We start from the raw sequence: 27038 nt of genomic DNA, 5'->3' as shown, positions 1-27038 counted from the left end.
ATTAGAAAAAAAAATGACAAATAGAGATTTTAAAAATTTACAAATGCAATTTTTTAAAAATAATTTTTTGGAATAAATTTGCTTGTTATAAAAAATAAAAAAATGAAAATTAATTTAGCAGATCTTTAATAATTTTTGTAACAAATAAATGATAACAAAAAAAAAATTAACAAATAGAAATTTTAAAGAATTAAAAATGCAATTTTTAAGGAAAAATTTTTTGGAATAAATTTGGTTGTTAAAAAAAATTTTTTAATCAAAATTAATTTAGCAGATCTTTAATAATTTTTGTAACAAATAAATTATGGCAAAAATAATTGACAAATAGAAGTTGTAAAGAATTAAAAATGCAATTTTAAAAAATTTTTTAGAATAAATTTGTTTATTAAAAAATATTTTTAAATGAAAATTAATTTAGCAGATATTCAATCATTTTTCTAACAAATAAATGATGGAAAAAAAATTGACAAATAGAAATTTTAAAGAATTAAAAATGCAATTTAAAAAAATAATTTTTTGGAATAAATTTGATTATTAAAAAAGAATTTTTTAATGAAAATTAATTTAGCAGATCTTTAATAATTTTTGTAATAAATAAATTATGTCAAAAAAAATTGACAAAGAGAAATTTTAAGGAATTACAAATGCAATTTTTTGAAATAAATTTGTTAAAAAAAAAAATTAAAAAATGATCAATTGCTTATTTTAATATAAAAAAAAAAAAAAATAATTCACTTGGTTCAAATTAATTTTTTTTGCCTGAACACTTACGATTCGTCATTACTTACACTATTACCCAAGGTGGTATCAGTTTCAGTATAATCAGTGCTCTTCCTATTAGAGTATCTCCGATCAATGAAACAGAACGCGGCGGTTCCAAGAACCATCGAAAAAATGAGTATGGACAATTGGGCGTGTAACCCAATGTAGCTGCTATAAACAAAACTAACCGCAGCAGCGACAGATTGACAGAATTTAAAGAGCGCGAAAGCTGGAGCGCTCTCTTTAGCGTAAAGAACTCCCAGGAGCGAGTAGATTTGAGTATTAAAGCAAGCGTCGCCGAATCCGAGCGTAAGACTCCCAATCATTGCTAAAACTGGTACGGGTTTGATGAAACCTGTTTGATTGGTGTCGCTGAAGGGGGAATCGTTAGGCAAATTGAGAAGTATAGAAACGTAGGCAAAGAGAGTGACAAAAAACCCGATGACGACCACGGGCCAGCCGGTGCATCTGCCAATGGGGCCAGCTCTGGAAGCGAGCATTCCGAAGATAGCTCCACCGACGACTTCGCCAATGCCGATGCAAATTCCCGATAGCCCGACAAGGCTCTTCCGCTTCTCACCCATGGCCTCGGTGAAGCCGATGCTCGACGAGTAGACGCCCGAGAAGAATGTGAGCGCCAGACCGGTGTAGATAAATGTCAACGACAGCAGCAGAATCTTCCGAGTCGTGAACAGTTTCAACGCGTCCTTGAATGCATTCCAAGCAGCAGTGCATCCTTTCTGTCCTTGAGGCTCGGGCATCGCCAGCTCTTTGTCCGCGTGTGAGACGCCTTCCGCCTCTCCGAGCGAAAGCAGCAACGGGGGCCGTCTCAGGAAGGCCAGGAGTGACGCCCCGACGACTGACAAGCCCGTCAGCACCCAGAAGACCAGGTGCCGAGTAGAGCCTTCAATTGTTGGCTCAGTGAACATGAAGTAGACGAATAAATTACCCGCGAACAACGACGACTGGAAGATTGCCCAGAAAACACCAGCGTTACGTGACATGGTTTCGGAATCGCTGTTCTCCGTTAGATACTGACCGTGACCAGTCCAAATTAGCGATCCTCCGAATCCGAGGATCGCTGACGCCGTGTAGAGGAATGTCGCGCTTGGGCTCAGGAAGGAAGCGATGAAAAAGGCGTAGCAGCATGACCCCACGAATATTGCTACCCTGGGACCGGTTATTGAGATGAATGAAGGCGCCATCCAGTTGCATATTGCTAGTGCTGCATAGATTATTGCTAAGCTTGTGTAACCATCTCCGCTGAAGCTTGAGTCCTCGTTTTTAATGCTCTCCAACACTGTTTTCTGCAATTATTTATTGTTAATTAGTCTATATTATTATGAAACTTTGTGGCCAGTGTATTTATATGATGAAATGGGTTTTCATGGTTAAATTTGGTATTGTTCGAAAGGTCGAGACTTGAATTTGTGCCTTTTCATGGATTCATATCATTCTCACCGACAGTCAATTTATGATGATAAGTATTTAGGATGCATTCTAAAAAGCTCTATTTCCAGATACATTATTGAGAAATGACCTTGTATCTTCTGAACTATTGATATTTTTAAAGATAGAAGCTCATCCCGATGTTACACTCATCGAGACCTTTCATTTGAGTACCCACATCAATTTTTCATATATTTTATATATTTACATATTTCACAAATACCATGTATATAAAATATATGAAAAATGTCATGTAGGTACTCAAATGAAAATTCTCGATGGGTGTAACATAAAAATGAGCTTATATCTTGAAAAATGTCAATAATTAAGAAATGACATTGTATCTTCTCAACTATTGACTTTTTTAAAGATATAAGCACATCCCGCTGTTACACTGATCGAGACCTTTCATTTGAGTACCCACATCAATTTTTCATATATTTTATATATTTACATATTTCACAAATACCATATATATAAAATATATAAAAAATGCCATGTAGATACTCAAATGAAAGGTCTCGATGAGTGTAACATAAAAATGAGTTTATATCTTAAAAATTGTCAATAATTGAGAAATTACCTTGTATTTTGTGAACTATTGACATTTTTAAAGATGGACGGTGGCGTTGTTTGCTCGGTGGGTCTTATATACGTGACTGAATAAAGTAGTCAGTACTTGTCTCGGATAGCTTAACTGGTAGAGCCCTTGGCGCGTAACCGAGAGATCTGGGTTCGATTCCCAGTCTGGGCTGTCTGATTATTTTTTCAATTACGGAAAAATTCCCACTGAGTAGGTCCCCCCCATTCCCCTATCCGTTCTTTCCCAACTCCCTTAAAAATTTGCTTTGATATAAGCTCATCCCGATGTTACACTCATCAAGACCTTTCATTTGAGTACCCATATCAATTTTTCATATATTTATATATATTATATATATCTATATATGAAAAATATATCAAAATGCATGTGGGTACTTAAATGAAAGCTCTTGATGAGTGTAACATCGAAATGAGCTTACATTTTTAAAAACTTCAATATTTAAAAAAGTACAGTGCAATTTAACAAAAGTCATTATTTAATAAAGCAAAATTTTATTTATTTATAGTTCACAAGTCACGGAAGTCACACAGTGACTGCAAGGTTGCTAGTAATAATAATAATTTAAAAAGAAAAATTCAAAACATAATTGATGATAAAGCGTAAAATATAAATATTAGTGTGATTATAAATATAAAAAAATCACTACGCCAAAGTTTTCTCATTTATAATTCGTAAATCTCGGCAGTCGCATAGTGACTGCAGGTTGCTAGTTTATTATTAATCAGATAATTAGTATTTTTTAAACACCATTGACATTTTAGATTCAGGTCAATGCAAGGAAGTTTTAATATTCACGGCTATTGATGATTAATATGACTATGAAAATTCTTAGATGACTTTTGTGATTTTTAATTAAATATTTGACGTTGAGCGAAAGGTCTACAGCTTTTCTCGTCGGGGGCTCGACTACTGATCTCTATTAATATAATATTTACTTTCACCAAATGCCAGGAGGTCATTAGCTCGCTATTTATCGTTTCGTAAAGTATTTAACATTTATTCTAAATCTATTATATTATAAATAATATAACAATAATAATAATAACACAATGCGTATTAATTGTTGTTAAATAACTCATATTTTTTTTTAGATTAAAATGTTGTTGATAGACTGTTCAGCGACCTAATTAATCGTTCACTTATCTTCTTTTGCTGACAAATTTTTATTTATTATTTATTTAGTAATAATTTTATAAAAAAATTTTTTATTTTGTCTGCGTATAGATATCAATTTTATTTTTGTTGCATTGAAAAAAAAATTTTTTTTACTTGTGAACAAATAAAAAATATTGTTATCTTGTAATAAAATAAGTAATAACTTTCTGGATTATTAAAGTTATAAATAATTTTTAAAAAAATGTCATGGTATTATTAAAGTATTTACAGTAATAAATAAATAAATAAATAAATAAATAAAATATAACACTATGTAAAGAAATTCGTCCTTGAATTAGTTCGACACGTGTATAGGTCGCAATTTGTGAAAGTATAAAAAAAATTGATCGATATCTCTCAAATAAAACATTTACCAAGAATCTTAAAATAATAAATAATTTTTTAAAGTAATTTATATTGATAAAATAATAAATATTTCTCAGCTGATTTCTAAGATTTAAAATTCGTAAATCATATTGTTATTATTTAAAATGACAGCTGACTCACACGTGACAACAACATCAATAATAATAACAAATAACAGAAAAACAATAATACATACTTCAATATTGCCCATTGTTTGGAAAGCAGTAAAAACGAGCATGAACCCGAAGCTCAGCATCAAGACATTTAAAAATCTTCTGTCAAACTCCATGTTTCGTCAATTAGTAAACAATCCCGAACCAGAACAGAGTTTAACAAAACGAAAAAACAACAAACCAATTAAAATAATTATAGCAAATTTTTAAAACAATCAGACATCCGTATGTTAGCGTAAGTGACCACCGGGAGTCGTGTATTTCCTTTTGAAAGGTGGTCGCGGCATGTGTCGATTGTCGAAGCACTGGGTCCAGTATCCCTATTATTATATGTCCCCACTCCATTCAGCTGGCAATAACCAGTACCAGTAACCACCACGCATTGTTGATCAAGTTGACTCCACCACTTCCTACTTGTACTGTCTCTTTCTCGCTCCTAAAAAATAAAAACAATTAAATAAACACTGAAGTTAACTGGCATTAGAAACTTTTTATGATACTGAAGTTAGCTATCAATTTCTTAAATTTTTATCATAAAAAAATTCTAAAAATTTTCACTTGTAATTTTTATTAATTTTTACATGTGGAATTTTTTAATTAAATTTTTTTTTATATTAATTTATATTTATATTTTTTTTTACATTAATTTTTTTTATAATTTAATTGCCATGAAAATAAAGTTAGCCGACATTTAAAAATGTCTATGATTTTTTTTATTAAAAAATTATTACAAAAAAATAAAAAAAAAATTTTTCTATTTGTTAAAAACTTAAAAAACTATAAGTGCAATTTTTTAAAAATATTTTTTAGTTATAATTTAATAAATTAAGCAAAATAAAAAAATCAAAAAATGTCGGCTAACCTTATTATTATTTAATTGCCATAAAATTCTAAAATAATTTTTAATGTCTGTCAACTTGAGTGTCATAATTTCTTAGCAATTAAATAATTAAAAAATTCCAATTGTGAAAATTAAAAAAAATTATTAGTGAAAATTTTTATTATGCAATAATTTGTTTTAAAAATTTGAAAAATTGATATTAAATTTAGCTGTCACATCCTTTTTTAAATTTATTTTAAATAGATTTTTTTCAAAAAATTGCATTTTTTATTTTTTTAAATTTCTACATGTCAATTTTTTTTCTACTTTTTTTCGCCGTAATTTATTTATTAAAAAAATTATTAAATATCTGCTAAATTAATTTTCATAAAATTGACAGCTGTCAGCTAACTTCACTATAATTATTAATTCACTGAAGTTAACTGACAAAATTTTTTTATAATTTTCTAACAATGAATTTAATATTAAAAAAATTTAATTAAAAAATTCCAGACGTCAAAAAAAAACAAAAAAAAGTATTTTCATAATTGTAATTGATTTTTTATAACTAAAAAAAAAATGACAGCTGTCAGCTAACTTCAGCATGATAAAAATAAAATCAAAACTTAAAAAAATGAAACAGTATCGTGAAGTTAGCCGCGCTCACTGTATCCACCATATTAATAAATCCACCCACACAATCGATAGTTAAATCTCGAACAGCCATATTGACGTTTCTCGATTTTCATTTCTCGATACTAAACTGATAAAATAAAAAATTAGCGATTGTATGTATTGTATTATACGAGGGATTACGATAACTCGACTGATGTTAAGCATTCCAGTATTCCACGGCTGAGCTATCATATCATGTTGTTACTTATCTCTCGGCTTGGTATAGCAGTCGACGAGTGAGCAGTGAGCGCTCAGTAGTGTCTATTGGAGGGATTGATGGTCAAGAAGCAACAAGCAACTAGCGCTTAGTTATTCATTTTCATTTTGTAAAACTCTACACTCCATGCTCGACACTTGCAGACATCTATACAGAGACAATACAAGTATGTTTTATGTATTTTATGTTTGCATTGCATATATTTATAAAGAATTAATATACAATATATGTAGACACACTCACAGATATATTTGTAATTTTATTTTAAAGGCTCTGAAGATTGCCGGAATCAGCGAAAGTAAAAGCAAGTAAGAAAATATAAATTATATTACGCTGGACAAGTAATACGTGTGGGATACGTCAAGATCAACCGCGCGCGCAGTTGTTTCATATTAACTCAAAGAAAAAGTTAAATAAATAAAATACACATTGGATATTACCAATATTAAAATATTTAATTGTGCTGGTGTAGATTATAATGAGTGTTATTTGATAAGTTGATACCGATAGGCCCCACTAAATTTTAAAACACGGTATTATTATTATTATTATTATGATTATAAATGTACTAAAATAGATTATGGTTATCTGGCCCTGTTGTTAACTTAACTAGTGCTCTCTCGCTTCATATAATATAAATACTTAACTTTGTCTTTATATATGTATATAATATATTATTGTGTCTCTTTTGCTCAGCTATTCACTCACTTATAGGCATATTACCAGTTCGAGTACATGGACTTGAATATCTGTATGCATATGTGTATATATAGATATCCGGCTGCGGTCTACGGTGTATAAATGTGTGAGATCATGATCTGAGCATTATGACGGATTCACTGCGACACGACTACACGCCAAGCACTACCAAAAGATCCTTCGAGTTTATGGCTTATGTGTGTGCTTATTAAAGGACACGGCCTAGATATGTATGAGTTGGCGAGACTTTGTCGAATGCCGTAATTACTAATTGGCAATCAACAATCAACAGTGCGAGAAAATAATTATAATTCAAAGTGTAAAAAATATCTATTGTTTTTAATTTAACGACAAAAACGCCTCCTGAGTGTTTAAATTGTGGTTTTTATTTTTTTTTAATTTATATCAAGGATTTTGGATTACTTTTTGGAAAATGAAGAAACAATTTTTTCGAGTTAAACAACTCGCTGATCAGACGTTCTCCAGGTATGATTTATTTTTAGGAAAATTTAGTTAGATGACATTTAAAAATTTTTAGAATTTTTTTTATTGAAAAAAAAGAAAATGAAAAATTTCATTCGTTAAAAACTATAAGTGCAATTTTTTTAAAATATTTTTTAATTCTTATTTAATAAATAAAAAAATTAAAATTCTCGGCTAACTTTAGTATTATTTAAATGAAAATTCAGTTAGTCGACTTTTAAAAACTCAGAATTTTTTTTGACAAAATTGATACAAAAAAAAATAAAATAAAAAATTTTAAAAACTATAAGTGCAACTTTTTAAAAATATTTTTTAGTTCTTATTTAATAGATAAAAAAATAAAAAAATTAAAATTGTCGGCTAACTTTAGTATTATTTTATTATGAAAATTTAGTTACAAAAAAAAATAAAATACAAAATTTCATTCGTTAAAAATTATAAGTCCAATTTTTAATCCAATATTTAATAAATGAAAAAAAATTAAAAACGTCGGCTAACTTTAGTATTATTTAAATGAAAATTAAGTTAGCCGACATTTAAAAACTTTTAGAATTTTTTTTTATTAAAAAAATTGTTACAAAAAAAAGAAAATAAAAAATTTCATTCGTAAAAAATTTTAAAAACTATAAGTGCAATTTTTAAAAAATATTTTTTAGTTCTTACTAATAAATAAAAAAAAAAAAAAAAAATAAGAAAATTAAAATCGTCGGCTAACTTTAGTATTATTTAAATGAAAATTATGTTAGCTGACTTCTAAAAATTTTTAGAATTTTTTTTATTGAAAAAATAGTTACAAAAAAAAGTAAAATAAAAAATTTCATTCGTTAAAAACTATAAGTCCAATTTTTAGTTCTTATTTAATAAATGAAAAAAAATTAAAAACGTCAGCTAATTTTATTATTATTTTATTTAAATTTTGAAAGAAGAAAAAAAAAAATTTTAATTTTCAGGGCAGGAAAAACTGAAGTGTTGACTGATGATTTGCAAGCAGCAGACAAGCATGTAGACCAAATAAGAGCGGCATTAACTGGACTGAGTAAAAGACTGGGGACTTTGCCTACTCAAACAAATGTATCGGATCCTGCTTACAAGGAAAAACGTTTAGTATGTATACGTTTAGTAATACTTATAATTGATTGCATGATTTACTGATGAGTCAGCGGTAAGTAAATACCATTGTATGCTGATTCTTTAAAAAAATGTTCTTCAGAAAAAATGCCCGGAGTACATACTGGGACAGACGATGTTGGAGAACGCCGCGGTGGAGGGTCTGATGAGTTTCGCGCTGTCTGAGTGCGGGCGGGCCCAAGTCGCGCTGGCTAACGAGACCGTAGACCATGAAGCCAAAGTCGAGCAGTACGTCGCTGCACCGCTTCACCATATCCTCGAGACTGATGTACCCAATATCATTAAACACAAGAGAAATTTAGCTAGATTGACTTTAGATATGGACAGCGCTAGAACGAGATATCACCAGGCTATCAAACACAACGCTGGAGGTATGCATTATGTGTAATTGGTAATTAATTACGATTAGATTGTAAGTTTTAAAATTTATCAGGCGTTAAGAGTATATAGAGTAGCAAGCACTGAATAAATAAAATAAAATAAAATTTTCACTCTCTAATTTATCTTAGGAACGGGAGCTACCAAAGTAGACAGCCTGCGTGAAGAGCTTGAAGAGGCTGAGACGAAAGTGGAACAGTGTCGAGATCAATTGGCCGCCGAAATGTTCCAGTTGATGTCCCGCGAAACGGAACTTGCTCAAACAATTATACAGTACGTGAAACTTCAACGAGCTTACCATGAAAGTGCCTTACATTGTTTAGAAGAACTGATACCTGGATTAGAGAGTTATATCAGTAAGTTGTTTTTTTTTAGTTTCATTTTTATTTATCGTTCGTTGCTCACCGTTCAATCTGTCTAATTTAATTAACTTTAATAGTTGTGATGAGCGTGAGGATAATAATTTACTGAAAGCATGACTCGTCAAGCTTTAATCTCAAAAATATTACGTATTCATAAATAATTTTATTTATGTTAAATTATTTAAATATTTATATTTTACGCTTTATCATTGATTATGTTTTGAATTTTTCTTTTTGTACTTTCTTAAATATTGACGTTTTTAAAGATATAAGCTCATCCCGATGTTACACTCATCGAGACCTTTTATTTGAGTACCCACATGGCATTTTTTATATATTTTATATATATAATATTTGTGAAATATATAAATATATAAAATATATGAAAAATTGATGTGGGTACTCAAATGAAAGGTCTCGACGAGTGTTACATCGGGATGAGCTTATATCTTTAAAAATGTCAATAGTTGACAAAATACAATGTTATTTCTTAATTATTGACATTTTTTAAGATATAAACTCATTTCGATGTTACACTCATCGAGACCTTTCATTTGAGTACCCACATGGCATTTTTTATATATTTTATATATATGGTATTTGTGAAATATATAAATATATAAAATATATGAAAAATTGATGTGGGTACTCAAATGAAAGGTCTCGACGAGTGTTACATCGGGATGAGCTTATATCTTTAAAAATGTCAATAGTTGACAAAATACAATGTCATTTCTTAATTATTGACATTTCTTAAGATATAAACTCATTCCGATGTTACACTCGTCGAGACCTTTCATTTGAGTACCCACATGGTATTTTTTATATATTTTATATATATTTTATATATATGGTATTTGTGAAATATATAAATATATAAAATATATGAAAAATTGATGTGGGTACTCAAATGAAAGGTCTCGATGAGTGTAATGTCGAGATGAGCTTATATCTTTAAAAATGTCAATAGCTCACGAGATCAAAGGTCATTTCTTAATTGTGTATCTAGATTATTAATATTGTTAGTAATAATAATAAATTATTATTTTAAAAAATTTCTAAATATTGATAATGATATAAATAAGTTTATTAATAAAACATGGCATAGAAATATAAACTTTGACCTAATCGTGATAAAATTAACAAATAATAATAAAATAAATTAATTATAGATGACAATGAGATGAAACCAGTGTACGGTTACCCTCTAGAAGAACATTTGAGGGTAACAAATAGAAAAATAGCATTACCTATCCAATTGTGCGTATCAACGTTACTGAGACTTGGTATGGAAGAAGAGGGACTCTTTAGGATAGCAGGTGGTGCGTCTAAATTAAGAAGAATAAAATTAAGCTTAGACGCGTGTTGTTTAACACTACCCACTGCGTTGGAGTACAAAGACGCTCATGTCGTCGCGGGTGCTTTGAAGTCTTATTTAAGAGAGTTACCTGAACCTCTTCTTACCTACAAGTAAGTTTTTAATTATAATTAAATTAAGAAAATTAAATCTTGCATGACTAATATTTATATTTATTTATATAACGCTTGAGTTTGTTGCGGTGATTGCTTTCACAAGCAACTGATGAATGGTTAAATAGTAAAACGGATCGTTTTGGTTTATTACGTTAGATTAAGTCGTCGAGATAGATCGTCAACCAGAGAATATTAAATTGATGTGACCTCGACGTTGACTTATACTGATTTAATGTCGTTATATCTTTAAGCAGATGTTTTATTTAATAAATGAAGTGTTTACTCGCCAGTAGACTTTTATTTTAAAATAAATAATTTATTTTCGGTCGACGAAATTGTTTTTTTGATTAAATTATTAATGTTAAAATTTTTTTTATTTAAGATTATATCCAGAGTGGATGGCAGCTGCAAAAATAAGTCAAAGCGACGCTAGATTAAGAGCTCTCTGGGAAGTACTCCACAAACTTCCACCAGCTAATTTAGAAAATTTGAAATTTTTAATTAAATTTTTGGCTGTTCTTACCAAGAATTGTGACATTAATAAAATGTCGCCTCAAAATATTGCTATTGTTATTGCTCCTAATTTAATTTGGAGCCCTCAGGAAGATATTAATACCATGGTGTAAGTATTTTTATATAAAATATATACAATAAAAAATTGTATATAAAATCAACGACATAGTAATAAGATTTATGTAATTTTAACACAAATTTTAATTGTGAACTATTGACATTTTTAAAGATATAAGCTCACCCCGACATTACACTCATCGAGACCTTTCATTTGAGTACCCACATCAAATTTTTAAATATATTTATATATATATTATATATATGTATATATGAAAAATATATCAAAATGCATGTGGGTACTCGAATGAAAGCTCTTGATGAGTGTAACATCGGGATGAGCTTATATCTTTAAAAATGTCAATAGTTAAGGAAGTATAGTGCAAATTAGCATAATTAAGGAACGACCTTGTATCGTGAGAACTATTGACATTTTTAAAGATATAAGCTCATCCTGATGTTACACTCATTAAGACCTTTCATTTGAGTACCCACATCAATTTTTCATATATTTATATATATATATTATATATATATGTATATATGAAAAATATATCAAAATGCATGTGGGTACTCAAATGAAAGCTCTTGATGAGTGTAACATCGGGATGAGCTTATATCTTTAAAAATGTTAATAGTTAAGGAAGTACAGTGCAATTTAACATAGTTAAGAAACGACCTTGTTTCTTGAGAACTATTGACATTTTTAAAGATATAAGCTCATCCCGATGTTACACTCATCGAGACCTTTCATTTAAGTACCCACATCAATTTTTCATATATTTATATATATTATATATATGTAAATATGAAAAATATATCAAAATGCATGTGGATACTAAAATGAAAGCTCTTGATGGGTGTAACATCGGGATGAGCTTATAACTTTAAAAATGTTAATAGTTAAGGAAGTACAGTGCAATTTAACAAAATTCATTATTTAATGAAACAAAATTTTATTTATTTATAATTCACAAGTAACGGCAGTCACATAGTGACTGCAGGACTGCTAGTAATATTCAATTGCTACATATAAATAATAATAATAATAATATATATTTTTTTAATTAAACAGAATGAACATGAGTACCGCTAATAACTCTAGTCTCATAGTCGAGCAGTTGATAACCTACGCAGACTGGTTTTTTCCCGGCGAAATAGACTTCGACCGTGATTTAGACCTCGGAATGGTAAACGGTGCTGAATCGCAAGTTATTGGGATGCGTAGATGCATTTCCAACAGCAGTTTGAGCGACCTAGGAGAAAGCCCGCCACAAGGTAGCCCTAAACCGGCAGCCCGAAGAAAAAACAAACCTGCTCCAACACCACCGGGCTCCGGGAACAGTGGAGGCGGAGGTACTCCCGACAAACAAGACCGACGGGTCGATGATAAACCACCGCCTGCTCCAGACAAACCGCCACGGCCTTTAACCACAGCAACTCTAAACCGTCACACTTACAAGGCTCAAAAGCATGAAGTTAATACTGAATTGATGACCCATCATGACAATAAAACGGAGAAAGTTTCGGAGAACGAAAGCAATAAAACGCCTTTAGGATTTGAAGTCATTGCTAATGTTGACTCAACAGTTGTGACTAATAACAATAATAATGATAAGATAACTGAACCACGTCCTCTAATTTTTGATAATAACAGAATTGATAATGATGTTGAAACTAAACGTAAAGACTCTGATCCAAATGCGCCCATTGGGTTTGAGGCTGTTAATTCAAGGACTTCGAGCATAAGTGCTGGAAGTGGAACTGGAGGAACTCAGGTTCAAGCTAAAGGAACTATTGATTCTGGTGAGAACCAAGATGCAATAAAATTAAAACCTGTTACCGCTGAAAAACCAGCAACCTCTACTTTGGAACGACGTAAGATGCCTGTTGCTGCACCACGTACTATAACAAATGTTATTCATCCTACTACAGGTAATCTATTTTAAGAAATTACCTTGTATCTTGAGAACTATTGACATTTTTGAAGATATAAGCTCATCCCGATGTTACACTCATCGAGACCTTTCATTTGAGTACCCACATCAATTTTTCATATATTTTATATATTTATATATATAAATATATGAAAAATATATCAAAATGCATGTGGGTACTCGAATGAAAGCTCTTGATGAGTGTAACATCAGGATGAGCTTATACCTTTAAAAATGTCAATAGTTAAGAAAGTACAGCGCAATTTAACATAATTGAAAAACGACCTTGTATCTTGAGAACTATTGACATTTTCAAAGATATAAGCTGATCTAGATGTTATACTCTTCAAAAGCTTTCATTTAAGTACCCACATCATTTTTTCATATATTTATATATATTATATATATATGTATATATGAAAAATATATAAAAATGCATGTGGGTACTCAAATGAAAGCTTTTGAAGAGTATAACATCTAGATCAGCTTATATCTTTAAAAACGTCAATATTTAAAAAAGTACAGTCCAATATCATAAAAGTAATTATTCATAAAGCAAAATTTTTTTTATTGAAATTAAAAAAAAATTATTTGTTAAAATTTGGAAAATAATTTTTTTAATTATATTTAATTTGTTATAAAAATTGTTAGTTAATTTAAATATCATAATAAATTAATACCTTTATAAATCAATGGCTTTATAAATAAATATTGTACTTAAAAAAAAATTAAATTAAAAAAAATTACAACACTTAAATATAAGGCCATCGAAAATAAATTTTTATCTATTTCATTATCAGTTAGTCAATAGAGCTCTTTAATATGTAAATGAATAAAAAATTTATTTATGTTAATGATCATTAGATGACTCAGTGGAAATACGTAACAAAAAAATCGATGTGAACAACGCAACACCGGAGAGAAATAGTAAACCTGCTGTCCCAGAGCGGCCTGCTGGGCTGGCCCGGCCCTCCAGCTTGATGCGCCAACACCTACGGCAGAGTAACGACAACCTGGACACCGACGTCGGTGTAAGTAATATAAAATACAATAATATAATATACATTTATCAGTTAAACTGTAGTTAATATTTATACAACCATAAAATATAAACTACAGCCTTTAACTCTGGAGCGGACTCACATGTATTCCGTTGACAAACAGCAGGTCAGTATAATACAAGTCCGGGGCAGCGGAGGGAGCTCAAACTCAAACTCGGCGGAGACCAACGGAGGAGTTCCAAACCTTCAGAGGAGTCCCAGCGTAGGCAGCCGACCCACCTCCGTTTCTTTTACCAACGACCGTCCGGAGAAACCTCCCAGGCCGACGGATCTACCGCCTGAGCCTACCAAGTCACACTCCAGGACTCGCTCCGAGGGCAATATCATCGACGTCCAAACCCAGACTGAAACCGTGATAGTTCCTAAGTCACCTCCTCATCAGAACACTCCAGTGTCTCCGAGATTTCATCAACGACCTCCACGACCTCAACCTCCTCCTCCCCCTCCTCCAACCATGCGACCAAAATCCGATCACGAGAGTACTAATCTTTAAGGGTAATTCAAACACATCTAACTCAATCATTTAAGTAATTTAATTACTTATTAATCGATTGATTAATTAATTAATTAATCTTAAAATTTTTTAAATTAGATAGTATTTTTTTTAAATACAGATAAATTTTACCAACAATTTTGTTACTTGCGTAAGCAAGTTCAACATGACATTGCTATGTTTAATTAATATCGCGTTACTAATTTGCAAAACCAAAAGGGCTCATAAAAAAATTTTTTTTCCTCCATTTAACTAGAGAATTTACAAAAGTAAAAATTTTTTTACGACATTTAAGAAAGAAAATTTTTAAAACCAAAAGGGCAAATATGAAAAAATAATAAAAGTAGCTTCTAAGGATCTCAAAATGTCTAGATCTAATAAAAAATTTATTTTTGGAAGGAGATTGAAAACACTAACACATCCCAATTTTTTTAAGGTACGATGATAACAAAATTAACTTGACTCCAAGAGCCAAAATTTTGAACCAAGAATACCATTTTGAAGAAAATGATTTTCTTGAGTCAAGAAAATAAATTCCTGAGACAAGAATAATTTCTTGACTTAAGAAAATCATTTTCTTTAAAATGGTATTCTTGGTTCAAGATTTTGGCTCTTGAGTCAAGTTAATTTTTTTATCAATGTAGTTGGGCCCTTTCAGGCATATTTCAATAAAATTATTAAATTTTTTACCATCAAAAGATTAAATATATTAATTTAGTTTTTTAGCGTCTGCTGTAAAATTTTATAAATATGGAATACGACGTATTAGAATTCGTTTTATTTATCGTTCCGGTATTGGGACTAGGCATTTAATGTGTTCCGATACTGGGTCTTTTAGACTTTTTCAAAAAACATGTTTTTTTTAATATTAAATTTAATTATTTTCGTGTAACTACATGTTTATTCTATATGATTGGATGAATTATTATTACTAATGAACCATTTGAATATTTTCTCCTAAGTAATAAAAACCAGTCATGTACCCTTCGTCGTTCCGGTATTGGGTCTTTTACCTTATGAAAAAATAATCAAAGTAGCTTCTAAGGACCTTAAAATGTATAGATCAATGAAAAATTGAGATTGAAAACACTAACACATTCCAATTTTTTTTTTTTTTTCAATTATTTGTATTTTATGAAAATTCACTGAAAAAAAATTAAAATAAAATTTTTAACTTCTTCAAACATAAATTGACAATTTCAAAAAATTCGACTAGGATAATATTTATATTACAGCTCTTTCAAAAATTATTCTTTCATTAGATCTCGACGTTGGGAAGTTCTTAGACGCTACTTTGACTATTTTTTTACATAAGCCCTTTCAGCTTTAAAAATTTTTTTTCTTTAAATCAAAAAGACGTAAGGTAAAAAAAACCTAGTTAGTGACACTGGCCTAGTTGTTTGACCCTTGCAATTTTATTTTAATTAAAAAAATAAAATGTTCTCAAAAAACTAATTATCTTAAAATTTATAATTCACAAATTATATTTATCAATTTATTAGAGTTAATTTATTTTTCTTAACTAAAATAAAATTGTAAGTGTCAATAACTGGGTCTTTTACCTTATGTAGAAAAAAAATTTTTTTTTGCGTTTTTCAACAAGATTTTTACTTTTACACATTCCCTAGTTGATTGGAGGGAAAAAATTTTTTTTTATGCGTCTTTGTAGTTTTAGTAACGCGATATCATGCAAAAAGTAGACATTCGAAAATTTTATTTTCTAAAAATTTAAATTTATAACAATGCATGTCAGGAATTTTTTTTTTTTATATAATAAAATTTTAATGTTTTTTTAAAAATAAAAATAGTCGAATGTTTGCTATTTTTCATAAAATTAATGAACTACAATGTCTGCCATGGCTTCCTTGTAATCAGGACTGTTAAATTGGCGTCCAGTCAACCGACATTGGTGCCTAATATTAATACAATAAATAAAACTAGATATTTTATACTTAAATTTTTTCATAAAAGTAAAAAATTAATAATACGTTCGCTAGAAGTGCTCCTGATCTCTACAAACTTTATTAATTATTTACATTAGTGAAAAAAAAAAAAGATTTTTTAATCGCACAAAAGTTTGATATTTTACTACCATACGATATATTCGAGCTGAGTAGGATAAATAGATTTTAAATTTATATATTTATGTTATTATTGGTTATTATAATTATAATTATGTTATAATTGCCTATTTGATAGGGTTACTGTGATGAAGATGCAAGTTTATTTTAATAACAATATATTAAAATAATGTGTTTTAATACTCACGCTTATTATATTTACCACAAGCGTTGTGTAGAATTTTTTTTATGCATTCGAGTAAGTCATTACATTTATACTTGCGGCTTAGAAATTTCCTTACATTTATGACTACTATTATTAATATTATAAATATTAATTTTAATATTATTATTATTATTACTATATATTATATATTACAATCTATACCTACTCGGCGTTTTTTCACCGTAATTGGTTAACAAAAGACATTAAATGTGGAGAAAAATTATTTTTATACTTACAACAGAACCATAAAATTATTTTTTGACGCACTACAGTATCCATTTAAAATAATTATTACAGTAAAAAGAAAAAAACAATAAATATAATTTATTTATAAAAAATTTCACGCCGACAATGGAGCACGCATTTACCTAAGGAAAGCTTAGGCTGTGAATATTGGAGAGTATTAAAGTGTTTTTATTTGTAAATAAATAAATAAAAATTGTTTCGGTAAATATTTACAAGTGGGGTCAATTATTTTAATTTTCATTTATTTTAACGGAATTTCTATTTGATTTTATTGATATATTTTTTTTGTATACATAAAAAAATAAACAATTAAAAAAGAAATTGATTATCACAATTTCAACAAATTTTCAAAAAAATTTATAAATTTTTTAGAAAATTGTGATACTTGTGAACTATTGACATTTTTAAAGATATAAGCTCACCATGACATTACACTCATCGAGACCTTTCATTTGAGTACCCACATCAATTTTTCATATATTTATATATATATTATATATATGTATATATGAAAAATATATGAAAATGCACGTGGGTACTTAAATGAAAGCTTTTAATGAGTGTAACATCGGTATGAGCTTATATCTTTAAGTGTCAATATTTAAGAAAGTACAGTGTAATTTAACATAATTAAGAAACGACCTTGTATTTTGAGAACTATTGACATTTTTAAAGATATAAGCTCACCCCGACGTTACACTTATCAAGAGCTTTCATTTGAATACCCACATCAATTTTTCATATATTTTATATATTTCACAAATACCATATATGTAAAATATATGAAAAATGCCGTGTGTGTACTCAAATAAAAGGTCTCGATGAGTGTAACATCGAAATGAGTTTATATCTTAAAAAATGTCAATAATTAAGAAATGACAATGTATCTTGTCAACTAATGATATTTTTAAAGATATAAGCTCACCATGACATTACACTCATCGAGACCTTTCATTTGAGTACCCACATCAATTTTTCATATATTTTACATATTTATATATAAATATATGAGAAATATACCAAAATGCATGTGGGTACTTAAATGAAAGCTCCTGTTGAGTATAATACGTGTAATATTTGATTTTATTTTTATTTTTATCTAAAAAATTTACAAATTTTTTTGAAAATTTGTTAAAACTGTAATATTCTACTTTTTTTTTCTAATTATTCGTTCTTTCATGTACTTTTCTAAAAAAAACATATGAAAAACATCAAAAAAAGATGAAATATAAATTTTAGCCAAAAATTTTTTCTTTCACGACATTTTTCATCGTAAATGCGACGTAAAAATAAACATAATAAAAAAACATTAATATTCACCTAATTATGCCCCAAAATGTTGACCCGACTCGTAAATAATTACCATTGTTTAATTTGTATGTGCGTAAATAAAAGTTAAATTATACTTATGTTAAATTTTAAATAACTTTTTATTAATAATCCCATTTTACAGTATTAAATCCTGTCAATCATCAATCAATACAAATGTAAACACTAAGATCAAAACATGGCTACTAAATCTTGATCAGCGATGTCTTTAGCCGTGAACCCGTCGTTGTCTTTAAGCAACTTCGCCCCGACGGACAGTAAATACCCAACCACCTCAGCATGCCCGCAAGAAGCGGCATAGTGAAGCGCAGTTTGCCCGTCATTATCCTGAGCATCAACATCAGCGCCATGCTCAATAAGACACTTAATCGTCGGTAGACTCCCTCGATCAGCAGCCCAATGAATAGGCATCATCCCATCTTCATCCGGAGTATTCAAGCCTTTAGCCTCAGTGGACAAGATTTCCCAGACCCTCTTATCATTGCCATCCTTGACCCAGTCCAGAAGCGTCTTCTCATTATCCGAGATCTCCACATCCGTCTTGAGCAAGCTACTAACCGCGTTCCAGGATTTATTTCCAACCCTAGCATCTTGCTCCCAATTGGGGTCCAGTTTGGTGATAGCACTGACGTAGTTCTGCATGGCAACTTCTTTAGTCATGTCTCCAAGTGCCTTCCAGGCCTCCCACTTGTACTTGGCTTGAGTTTGGTACCAGCTGGGCTTGGCAGTGTTACAAATTCCAACAGTGGCTTGCTTGTAGAGGCCATAAAAGGCCAGGAGCTGGCCAGAGTCCAAATTTGAGACCATGCTTTGGAGGTGATTAGCTGCTCGGGAAAAAGTTTCTTCTAGCTCGGTAATTTCTGAGTAAGATTCATCAGCCATGATTGTGATCGTCTACTTTAAGGTTGTTCGGACACTAATGCACTTTTCAAAATCAAATTTTTTGATATGTTATAAGTTGCTAAATAAATTTTTTGAAATAAATCGCTTAATAAATTATTAAAAAATTGAAATTCAACATGTAGCTTATAGAGACTGTGTTGTAACTAATAGGAAGATTAAAAAAAAAAAAAAAACTTTTATTTCAATCAATAAATTTTTGTAGAATACACAGAAAAAAAATACTTTTGCTCAATTAACAATTTCTTGGCTCAAGAAACTCGCTGACGATAAAATATTCTATGATTATTAATTATTAATTTCTGAAGAGAAAAACATCAATATTTATCTTTGGATAGATAAACAAAAGAATAGCTTTATTTAAATTAAGTAAAAATTATTTCAATCAACTTAACAATTTCTTGAGCTTAGAATATGAAAATTTTCAAGAACAAATTCTTGTATCAAGAAAATTTTCTTACTAAAAGTATTTTTTATGTTAAAAATAAAATGAAAATTTTCTGACCAAGGCTTTTAAAGATATTTTAATGCAAAAGTGTGTTTGAATTTTATGAAAATTAATTTAGCAGATATTTGATCATTTTAAAAATTTTTGTAACAAATAAATTATGGCAAAAAAAAATTTACATGTAGAAATTTTAAAAAATTGAAAATCCAATTTTTTAAAAATAATTTTTTGGATCAAATTTATTTGTTTAAAAGAATTAAAAAATAGTCAAGTGACTGCTAACTTTAATGTCATTTGAATTTTAATAATTCCTGTGTATTTTTATGGGTTGTCTTTTTCAACTCAACGAGATAAATATAAACAGCTATTAAGCGCGATGTTGCCTCGTTTTGTAAAAAAGTACTTTGACTATTTATTATTTTTAATTAAATTATTTAATTATTTTTATCAATAATAATGTTAAATAGTGATGAATTTTCGCATTAAAATTTTTAATTTTAATAAAAAAAAAAAAAAATGTACTGTCCGTACAACCTTATCTAATTGTGAAAATTTATTTAAATTCAATTTACTCTACCCATTTACGGACAAAAACGTCTCTATCTTCAATAGAATGCTTTTGTTTTGAAATAATATTTTCATAAGTATCTTTATCAGCTGTTTCAATCAACCCTGCGTGCTTACTTAGTCCAGTATTACGATCAAAAAATACTTTTGCGTTTACAATATTACCAAACTGAGAAAAGTATTGCTTTAATTGCAAATCGCCGACTGTCCAGGGAAGATTTACAGCTGTGAGACGGTAAAATGATTTTGCAACTTTAGCATTAGCCATAATAATTTTTCTAAGTATAAATTAATTAATTAGTTAATTAATTTAGATAGTTAGTATTAGTCGGATTTACGGATATCCAGTAGGTGAATAGTGTGATCTTGCATCAACTCTTCGAGAGTAATTCCCGCGTCGGCTCCTAAGCCTGTTAGAGATATTTGGTTGCAAGTGAGGCCCCACTTGTTGAGCAGGTGCTCTATGGACCAGTCTGAGCTGCGCTCTTGGTAGGTACAGAGGAACTTTGCTCCTGGATTTCGCTCTAAAAGGTAAGCTACTGTTACTACAATGTCTTCGAAGACTGTGGGCTCGTAGAAGCAGTCTGAGCCGAGGATTATATCCAGTGGACCGATGCTCAATAAACTTGATAAAAAGAGACCCCAAGTTATGCCGACGACTTTAACTTGAGACAACACGCCGTTCAACTCGCAACTTCTTCTGATGTGCTGCAAGTTTTTTGGTAAATTAGCAGCGTCACTTAGGGTAACGTGTGCTCCACACTTACTAGCGACGATACCAGGTAACGCGGTTCCGGAGCCTAGTTCGAGGATTCGTTTGCCTACTACGGCTTCGCGGTTCTCCCAGAGGTACCACGCGAGAACTGGAGCTGATGGCCACACGTAAAAATTGTAACTTGCGTGCAACAACTGGAAATTATAAATTGAAATTATGTTAATAAATTAATTGATTAATTAAAACTAGCAAGCTTGCAGTCACTATGTGACTGCCGTAGTGAACTATAAATAAATAAAATTTTAATTTATAAAAAAATGGCTTTTGTTAAATTGCACTGTACTTTTTTAAATATTGACGTTTTTAAAGATATAAGCTGATCTAGATGTTATACTCATCAAGAGCTTTTATTTGAGTACCCGTATGCATTTTTGATATATTTTTCATATATACATATATATGATATATATAAATATATGAAAAATTGATGTAGGTACTCAAATGAAAGGTCTTGATCAGTGTGATGTCAAGATGAGCTTATATCTTTAAAAATGTCAATAGTTCTCAAGATACAAGGTCGTTTCTTAACTATGTTAAGTTGCACTGTACTTTCTTAACTATTGACAATTTTAAAGATATGAACTCATCTTGATGTTACACTCATCAGGAGCTTTTATTTGAGTACCCACATGCATTTTTGATATATTTTTCATATATACATATATATAATATATATAAATATATGAAAAATTGATGTGGGTACTCAAATGAAAGGTCTTGATCAGTGTAATGTCAAGATGAGCTTATATCTTTAAAAATGTCAATAGTTCTCAAGATACAAGGTCGTTTCTTAATTATGTTAAATTGCACTGTACTTTCTTAACAATTGAAATTTTTAAAGATATAAGCTCATCCCGATATTGCACTCATCGAGATCTTTCATTTAAGTACCCACATGGCATTTTTCATATATTTTATATATATGGTATTTGTGAAATATATGAATTTATAAAATATATGAAAAATTGATGTGGGTACTCAAATGAAAGGTCTTGATGGGTGTGACATCGGGATGAGCTTATATCTTTAAAAATGTCAATAGTTCTCAAGATACAATGTCATTTCTTAATTATTGACATTTATTAAGATATAAACTCATTTCGATGTTACACTCATCAAGACCTTTCATTTGAGTACCCACATCAATTTTTTATATATTTTCTATATATGGAATTTGTGAAATATGTGTGTATTATGTATAAATATATAAAATATATGAAAAATTGATGTAGGTACTCAAATGAAAGGTCTTGATCAGTGTAATGTCAGGGTGAGCTTATATCTTTAAAAATGTCAATAGTTCTCAAGATACAAGGTCGTTTCTTAATTATGTTAAATTGCACTGTACTTTCTTAACAATTGAAATTTTTAAAGATATAAGCTCATCCCGATATTGCACTCATCGAGATCTTTCATTTAAGTACCCACATGGCATTTTTCATATATTTTATATATATAGTATTTGTGAGATATATAAATATATAAAAAATATGAAAAATTGATGTGTGTACTCAAATGAAAGGTCTTGATGAGTTTAACATCAGGATGGGCTTATATCTTTAAAAATGTCAATAGTTCACGAGATACAATCTAATTTCTAAATTAATGACATTTTTTAAGATATAAACTCATTTCGATGTTACACTCATCGAGACCTCTCATTTGAGTACCCACATGGCATTTTTCATATATTTTATATATATGGTATTTGTGAAATATATAAATATATAAAATATATGAAAAATTCATGTGGGTACTCGAATGAAAAGTCTCGATGAGTGTACCATCGAGATGAGCTTATATCTTTAAAAATGTCAATAGTTTACGAGATACAATGTCATTTCTTAATTATGTATCTAGAGATAGAGCATTTTCGAATGCAGCCTAAATAATTATCATAATAAATTGACTATCGGTGAGAATGATATGAAACTTTGAAATGGCACAAATTCAAGTCAAGACCTTTGCAATGACACTAACTTTAACTAAATAATCCGATTTTATCATATGACTACCCTGGACACAAAATTTTTCTTATTCTCTTAATAATATTAAAATTATAAGTGAAACTTTGTGAAATAGTGCCGCATGGCGAGAACATAACCAAAAATATGCAAGCCGAATATATACATTTATTTTTAATTATCAAAAAATACTCCAATAATTGTTATTGGTTACTTTAAAGATTAAATTAACAAAAAGTAAAAAATTTACCTCGGGAATAAATATCTCTAGTGATTCGTCCTGTTGTCCTGTTTCGTCAGATCGTCGAGACGTGAAAAAAAACTTTTTCACTTGCTCGGCAGCGACTCCATCGGACATTAGGCTACTCGCTGACGGACTCGTTTCGAACCAAATACTTTCTTCCTCTAAACCAGGCATTACTGGACAGTAAACTTGGCATATTAATTATTTTTCACGCACTCCATAATAATACTGACTAATTCACTTAAAATTATAATTATTTTTATTTTTATTTTACAACTATTGAAAGGTAATTGGGAGCTAACTTGGCCCCAGTTGTCGACCAATGACAACGCGCTTTTTATTTACACTCCTGAGCTTTGATTTACTTTCTTTAATTGGAATTTTTCTGAAGACTTTTAATGTATCTTAATATAAATCTAAAAAAAAAATTCTTTTTCAATATTTAATTGTATAAATTTTATAAATTAATTTAATATTTTACTTACAGTAAGTTCTTTCATGTGATGGGTAATTCAGATTGGCGCGCTGTGATTTAATTTTTAGTTTATAGATGGCGCAACATTCTCCTCAAAAATGACAGTTAATTAAGTCAGCAGACTCTTTAACATATTTTAGTATTTTATTTAACAAAAATAATTAAATTAATTAAAAAAATTATAAAAATAATTATTTATTTGCTAAAAAATTATTAAGAATATTAAAACATCCTAATTTTATAATTAAAACTTCATAATTTAAAAAATAATCAATTATAATAAAAAAAATACTTGAAAAATTTTCATTAATAATTTTTTTTTAATTTTTACTTGTAAAATTATTAATTAAATTTTTTTCATAATAATTTCATTAATATAAAATTATAAAAAACTTTTTAATTGCTGTTTAGTGTGATAAATTTCATAAAAATTAATTCAACAGGTATTTATTAAATTTTGAGAATTTTTGTAACAAAAAAATATAAAAATTAAGTTAGCTGACATTTAAAAAATTTTAGAATTTTTTTTTATTGAAAAAATCATTACAGAAAAATAAAAAAAAAATTCTATTTGTAAAGAACTTGAAAAACTACAAGTGCAATTTTTAAAAATATTTTTTAGTTCTAATTTAATGAATAAAAAAATTAAAAACGTCAGCTAACTTTAGTATTATCAAAAAAATTATGAAAATTAAGTTAGCCGACATTTAAAAATTAAAAAAATTTTTTTTATTAAAAAAATGACTGCAAAAAAAAAAAGAAAAAAAATTGTCATTTGTTAAAAACTTGAAAAACTCTAAGTGCAATTTTTAAAAAATATTTTTTTGTTCTAATTTAATTATTGAAAAAAAAATCAAAAAATTAAAAACGTCGGCTAACTTTAGTATCATAAAAAAATTGACATTTAGAAATTAAAAAAAATTAAAAGTGCTTATTACTTTAATGTCATATAAATTTTTGATAAAATTTCATCATAATAATTTATGAAAATTAATTTAGCAGATATTTTATAATATTAAGAATTTTTTTTAACAAATAAATGATGTCAAAGAAAATGAGAAAAAAAATTGACATTTCGAAAATCAAAAAAATAAAAACGATTATTAATTTTAATATCATTAATAATTTATAATTTCTATCATGAATAATTAATATCATTAATATGATTAATAATTTCTGAAAAAAGTTAATGACATTAAATTTAGCTGTCACTTCACAATTTTTTAAATTTTCTTTAATAAATAAATTATGGCAAAAAAAAATTATCAAAAAAATGGGCTTGTAGAAATTTTAATAAATTAAAAATGCAATTTTTTAAAAATAATTTTTTAGAAAAAATTTTTTTGTTGAAGAAAATTAAAAAATTGTCAAAAGTGACAGCTAAATTAAAAGTCATAAAAAGTTAAAAAAATATACTTAAAAATTTTTAAAAACATGATAAAAAAATAAAATGAATTTATTTGAAATAAAAAAATATCCAGACGACTGGTAGTGTGGTTGAACTACCCTGAAGCGAACTATTCTCCAAATGAGGGTACTATTAAGAAGATAATGGATGACTGGTCAATTCCTGTAACATAATTGATGGCCATAAGACTAATAAATTTTTCTAAATTACCTGTCAAGTTAGTTAGTAAGTAAGTATTTAACAAAAAAGGATAACATCTATTATATTATTTCTTGATAATCTAAAAAAAAGAGCGACAATTAATCTTATTTGTTAAAATTTTAATTAGATGATTATTTATCGCGGTTTCATATCCGGCATGAAAATCAAGAGTCGGCTTTACTTGTCACTACAACTTGGACGATTACCCTGCAACCTACAACTTAAGCTTGAGATAAATTAACCACCAGCATAAATATGAAAAAGAGTAAGTGATCTATGCAGAACAAGGAAGTACTAATTGTCGAGGCAATCACGCGAATGATGTAAGGCCGGATGTAGAAATGAAAGTACTCCGTTATCTTTCGCCACGCATTACATATATTATACCTACATTATAATTGCCGTGGATTTTATTCTTATTTGTTATGTTTTATGTTATAGTTACCGTGATAGTCACAACACGATAAAATCACCGGAGTTAAAAATTTACACACGTCCAGTTGTGTTAGTCATATCACATCGTATCACCAGCTCAACTCGGCTGTTTGTGTATATCACGCAACCAATAATCTTGGAATAGGAAGTATCAAGTATCGTGTGTACTTAAATCATAACAATCTGAGCTCAGGCCGTCTAGTCATAAAAGCTAAAACCAACAAAACAAGATAAAGAACAAAAAGCAACAATAAGCCATTTTAATCTATATTATTAAGAGAATAAGCAAAATTTTATGGCCAGTGTATTTATATGATGAAATGGGTTTTTATGATATTTTTGGAAAAGTCTTGACCTGGAGTTATGCTTTTTCGTGGTTTCATATCATTCTCACCAATAGACAATTTATGATGATAAGTATTTAGGCTGCATTCGAAAATTTTCTATCTCTGGATATATAATTAAGAAATGATCTTGTATCTCGTGAACTATTGACATTTTTAAAGATATAAGCTCATCCCGATGTTACACTCATCAAGACCTTTCATTTGAGTACCCACATCAATTTTTCATATATTTTATATATTTATATATTTCACAAATACCATTTTTATAAAATATATAAAAAATGCCATGTGGGTACTCAAATGAAAGGTCTCGATGAGTGTAACATCGAAATGAGTTTACATCTTAAAAAATGTAAATAATTAAAAAAAGACCTTGTATCTTGAGAACTATTGACCTTTTTAATGATATAAGCTCATCCCGATGTTACACTCATCGAGACCTTTCATTTGAGTACCCACATCATATTTTCATATATTTACATATATTACATATATGTATATATGAAAAATATATCAAAATGCATGTGGGTACTCAAATGAAAGCTCTTGATGAGTGAAACATCAGGATGAGCTTATATCTTTAAAAATGTTAGTAGTTAAGAAAGTAC

The 27038-nt window shown here is 28.9% G+C and overlaps 4 protein-coding genes across 9 annotated transcripts; 1 reads left to right on the top strand and 3 right to left on the bottom strand.

Annotated features, from left to right (window-relative positions):
- Positions 1–696: 696 nt before the first annotated feature.
- Positions 697–5000, bottom strand: LOC123259541 (UNC93-like protein MFSD11). The gene is made up of 2 exons (XM_044720114.1): positions 4533–5000; positions 697–2069 (listed from the first exon to the last, which is right to left on the bottom strand). Exons 1-2 carry the CDS (start codon positions 4623–4625, stop codon positions 768–770), a joined length of 1395 nt encoding a protein of 464 aa, XP_044576049.1. The 5' UTR covers positions 4626–5000; the 3' UTR covers positions 697–767.
- A 924-nt stretch (positions 5001–5924) lies between these two features.
- Positions 5925–15082, top strand: LOC123259530 (rho GTPase-activating protein 44-like). 6 transcript variants are annotated; one of them, XM_044720092.1, is made up of 11 exons: positions 5925–6387; positions 6492–6529; positions 6936–7406; positions 8354–8507; positions 8614–8902; positions 9041–9265; positions 10444–10741; positions 11127–11366; positions 12390–13249; positions 14116–14282; positions 14371–15082. In XM_044720092.1, the coding sequence occupies exons 3-11, from the start codon at positions 7354–7356 to the stop codon at positions 14803–14805; spliced, it is 2721 nt and encodes a 906-aa protein (XP_044576027.1). In that variant the 5' UTR covers positions 5925–6387; positions 6492–6529; positions 6936–7353; the 3' UTR covers positions 14806–15082. The 6 variants fall into 6 exon arrangements, with proteins under 6 accessions (XP_044576027.1, XP_044576025.1, XP_044576024.1 ...); XM_044720090.1 differs by having other exon boundaries at positions 6918–7406; XM_044720089.1 differs by having other exon boundaries at positions 6492–6754.
- A 3666-nt stretch (positions 15083–18748) lies between these two features.
- Positions 18749–20694, bottom strand: LOC123258412 (acyl-CoA-binding domain-containing protein 6-like). The gene is made up of 2 exons (XM_044718398.1): positions 20551–20694; positions 18749–19576 (listed from the first exon to the last, which is right to left on the bottom strand). Exon 2 carries the CDS (start codon positions 19546–19548, stop codon positions 18838–18840), a length of 711 nt encoding a protein of 236 aa, XP_044574333.1. The 5' UTR covers positions 19549–19576; positions 20551–20694; the 3' UTR covers positions 18749–18837.
- LOC123258410 (methyltransferase-like protein 23) lies at positions 20675–24101 on the bottom strand. Its single transcript, XM_044718397.1, has 3 exons — positions 24050–24101; positions 23571–23980; positions 20675–21490 (listed from the first exon to the last, which is right to left on the bottom strand). Exons 2-3 carry the CDS (start codon positions 23736–23738, stop codon positions 20906–20908), a joined length of 753 nt encoding a protein of 250 aa, XP_044574332.1. The 5' UTR covers positions 23739–23980; positions 24050–24101; the 3' UTR covers positions 20675–20905.
- Between the last annotated feature and the right edge of the window lie 2937 nt (positions 24102–27038).

This window comes from Cotesia glomerata, linkage group LG2 (assembly GCF_020080835.1).
Source record: "Cotesia glomerata isolate CgM1 linkage group LG2, MPM_Cglom_v2.3, whole genome shotgun sequence".
NCBI lineage: Eukaryota > Metazoa > Arthropoda > Insecta > Hymenoptera > Braconidae > Cotesia > Cotesia glomerata.
The sequence above is the reverse complement of the archived record's forward strand: the minus strand, read 5'-3'. Positions and strand labels throughout refer to the sequence as shown.

What these genes read in the sequence shown, in the direction of transcription:
- LOC123259530 (XM_044720092.1), top strand. Translation starts at nt 7,354, where the DNA reads ATGAAGAAACAATTTTTTCGAGTTAAACAACTCGCTGATCAGACGTTC. An exon ending in TATCAAACACAACGCTGGAG is followed by an intron (nt 8,903 to 9,040) that starts GTATGCATTATG and finishes AATTTATCTTAG; the next exon opens with GAACGGGAGCTACCAAAGTA. An exon ending in GAACCTCTTCTTACCTACAA is followed by an intron (nt 10,742 to 11,126) that starts GTAAGTTTTTAA and finishes TTTTTATTTAAG; the next exon opens with ATTATATCCAGAGTGGATGG.
- LOC123259541 (XM_044720114.1), bottom strand. Translation starts at nt 4,625, where the DNA reads ATGGAGTTTGACAGAAGATTTTTAAATGTCTTGATGCTGAGCTTCGGG. An exon ending in AAACAATGGGCAATATTGAA is followed by an intron (nt 2,070 to 4,532) that starts GTATGTATTATT and finishes AAATAATTGCAG; the next exon opens with AAAACAGTGTTGGAGAGCAT.
- LOC123258412 (XM_044718398.1), bottom strand. Translation starts at nt 19,548, where the DNA reads ATGGCTGATGAATCTTACTCAGAAATTACCGAGCTAGAAGAAACTTTT.
- LOC123258410 (XM_044718397.1), bottom strand. Translation starts at nt 23,738, where the DNA reads ATGCCTGGTTTAGAGGAAGAAAGTATTTGGTTCGAAACGAGTCCGTCA. An exon ending in TAGAGATATTTATTCCCGAG is followed by an intron (nt 21,491 to 23,570) that starts GTAAATTTTTTA and finishes TATAATTTCCAG; the next exon opens with TTGTTGCACGCAAGTTACAA.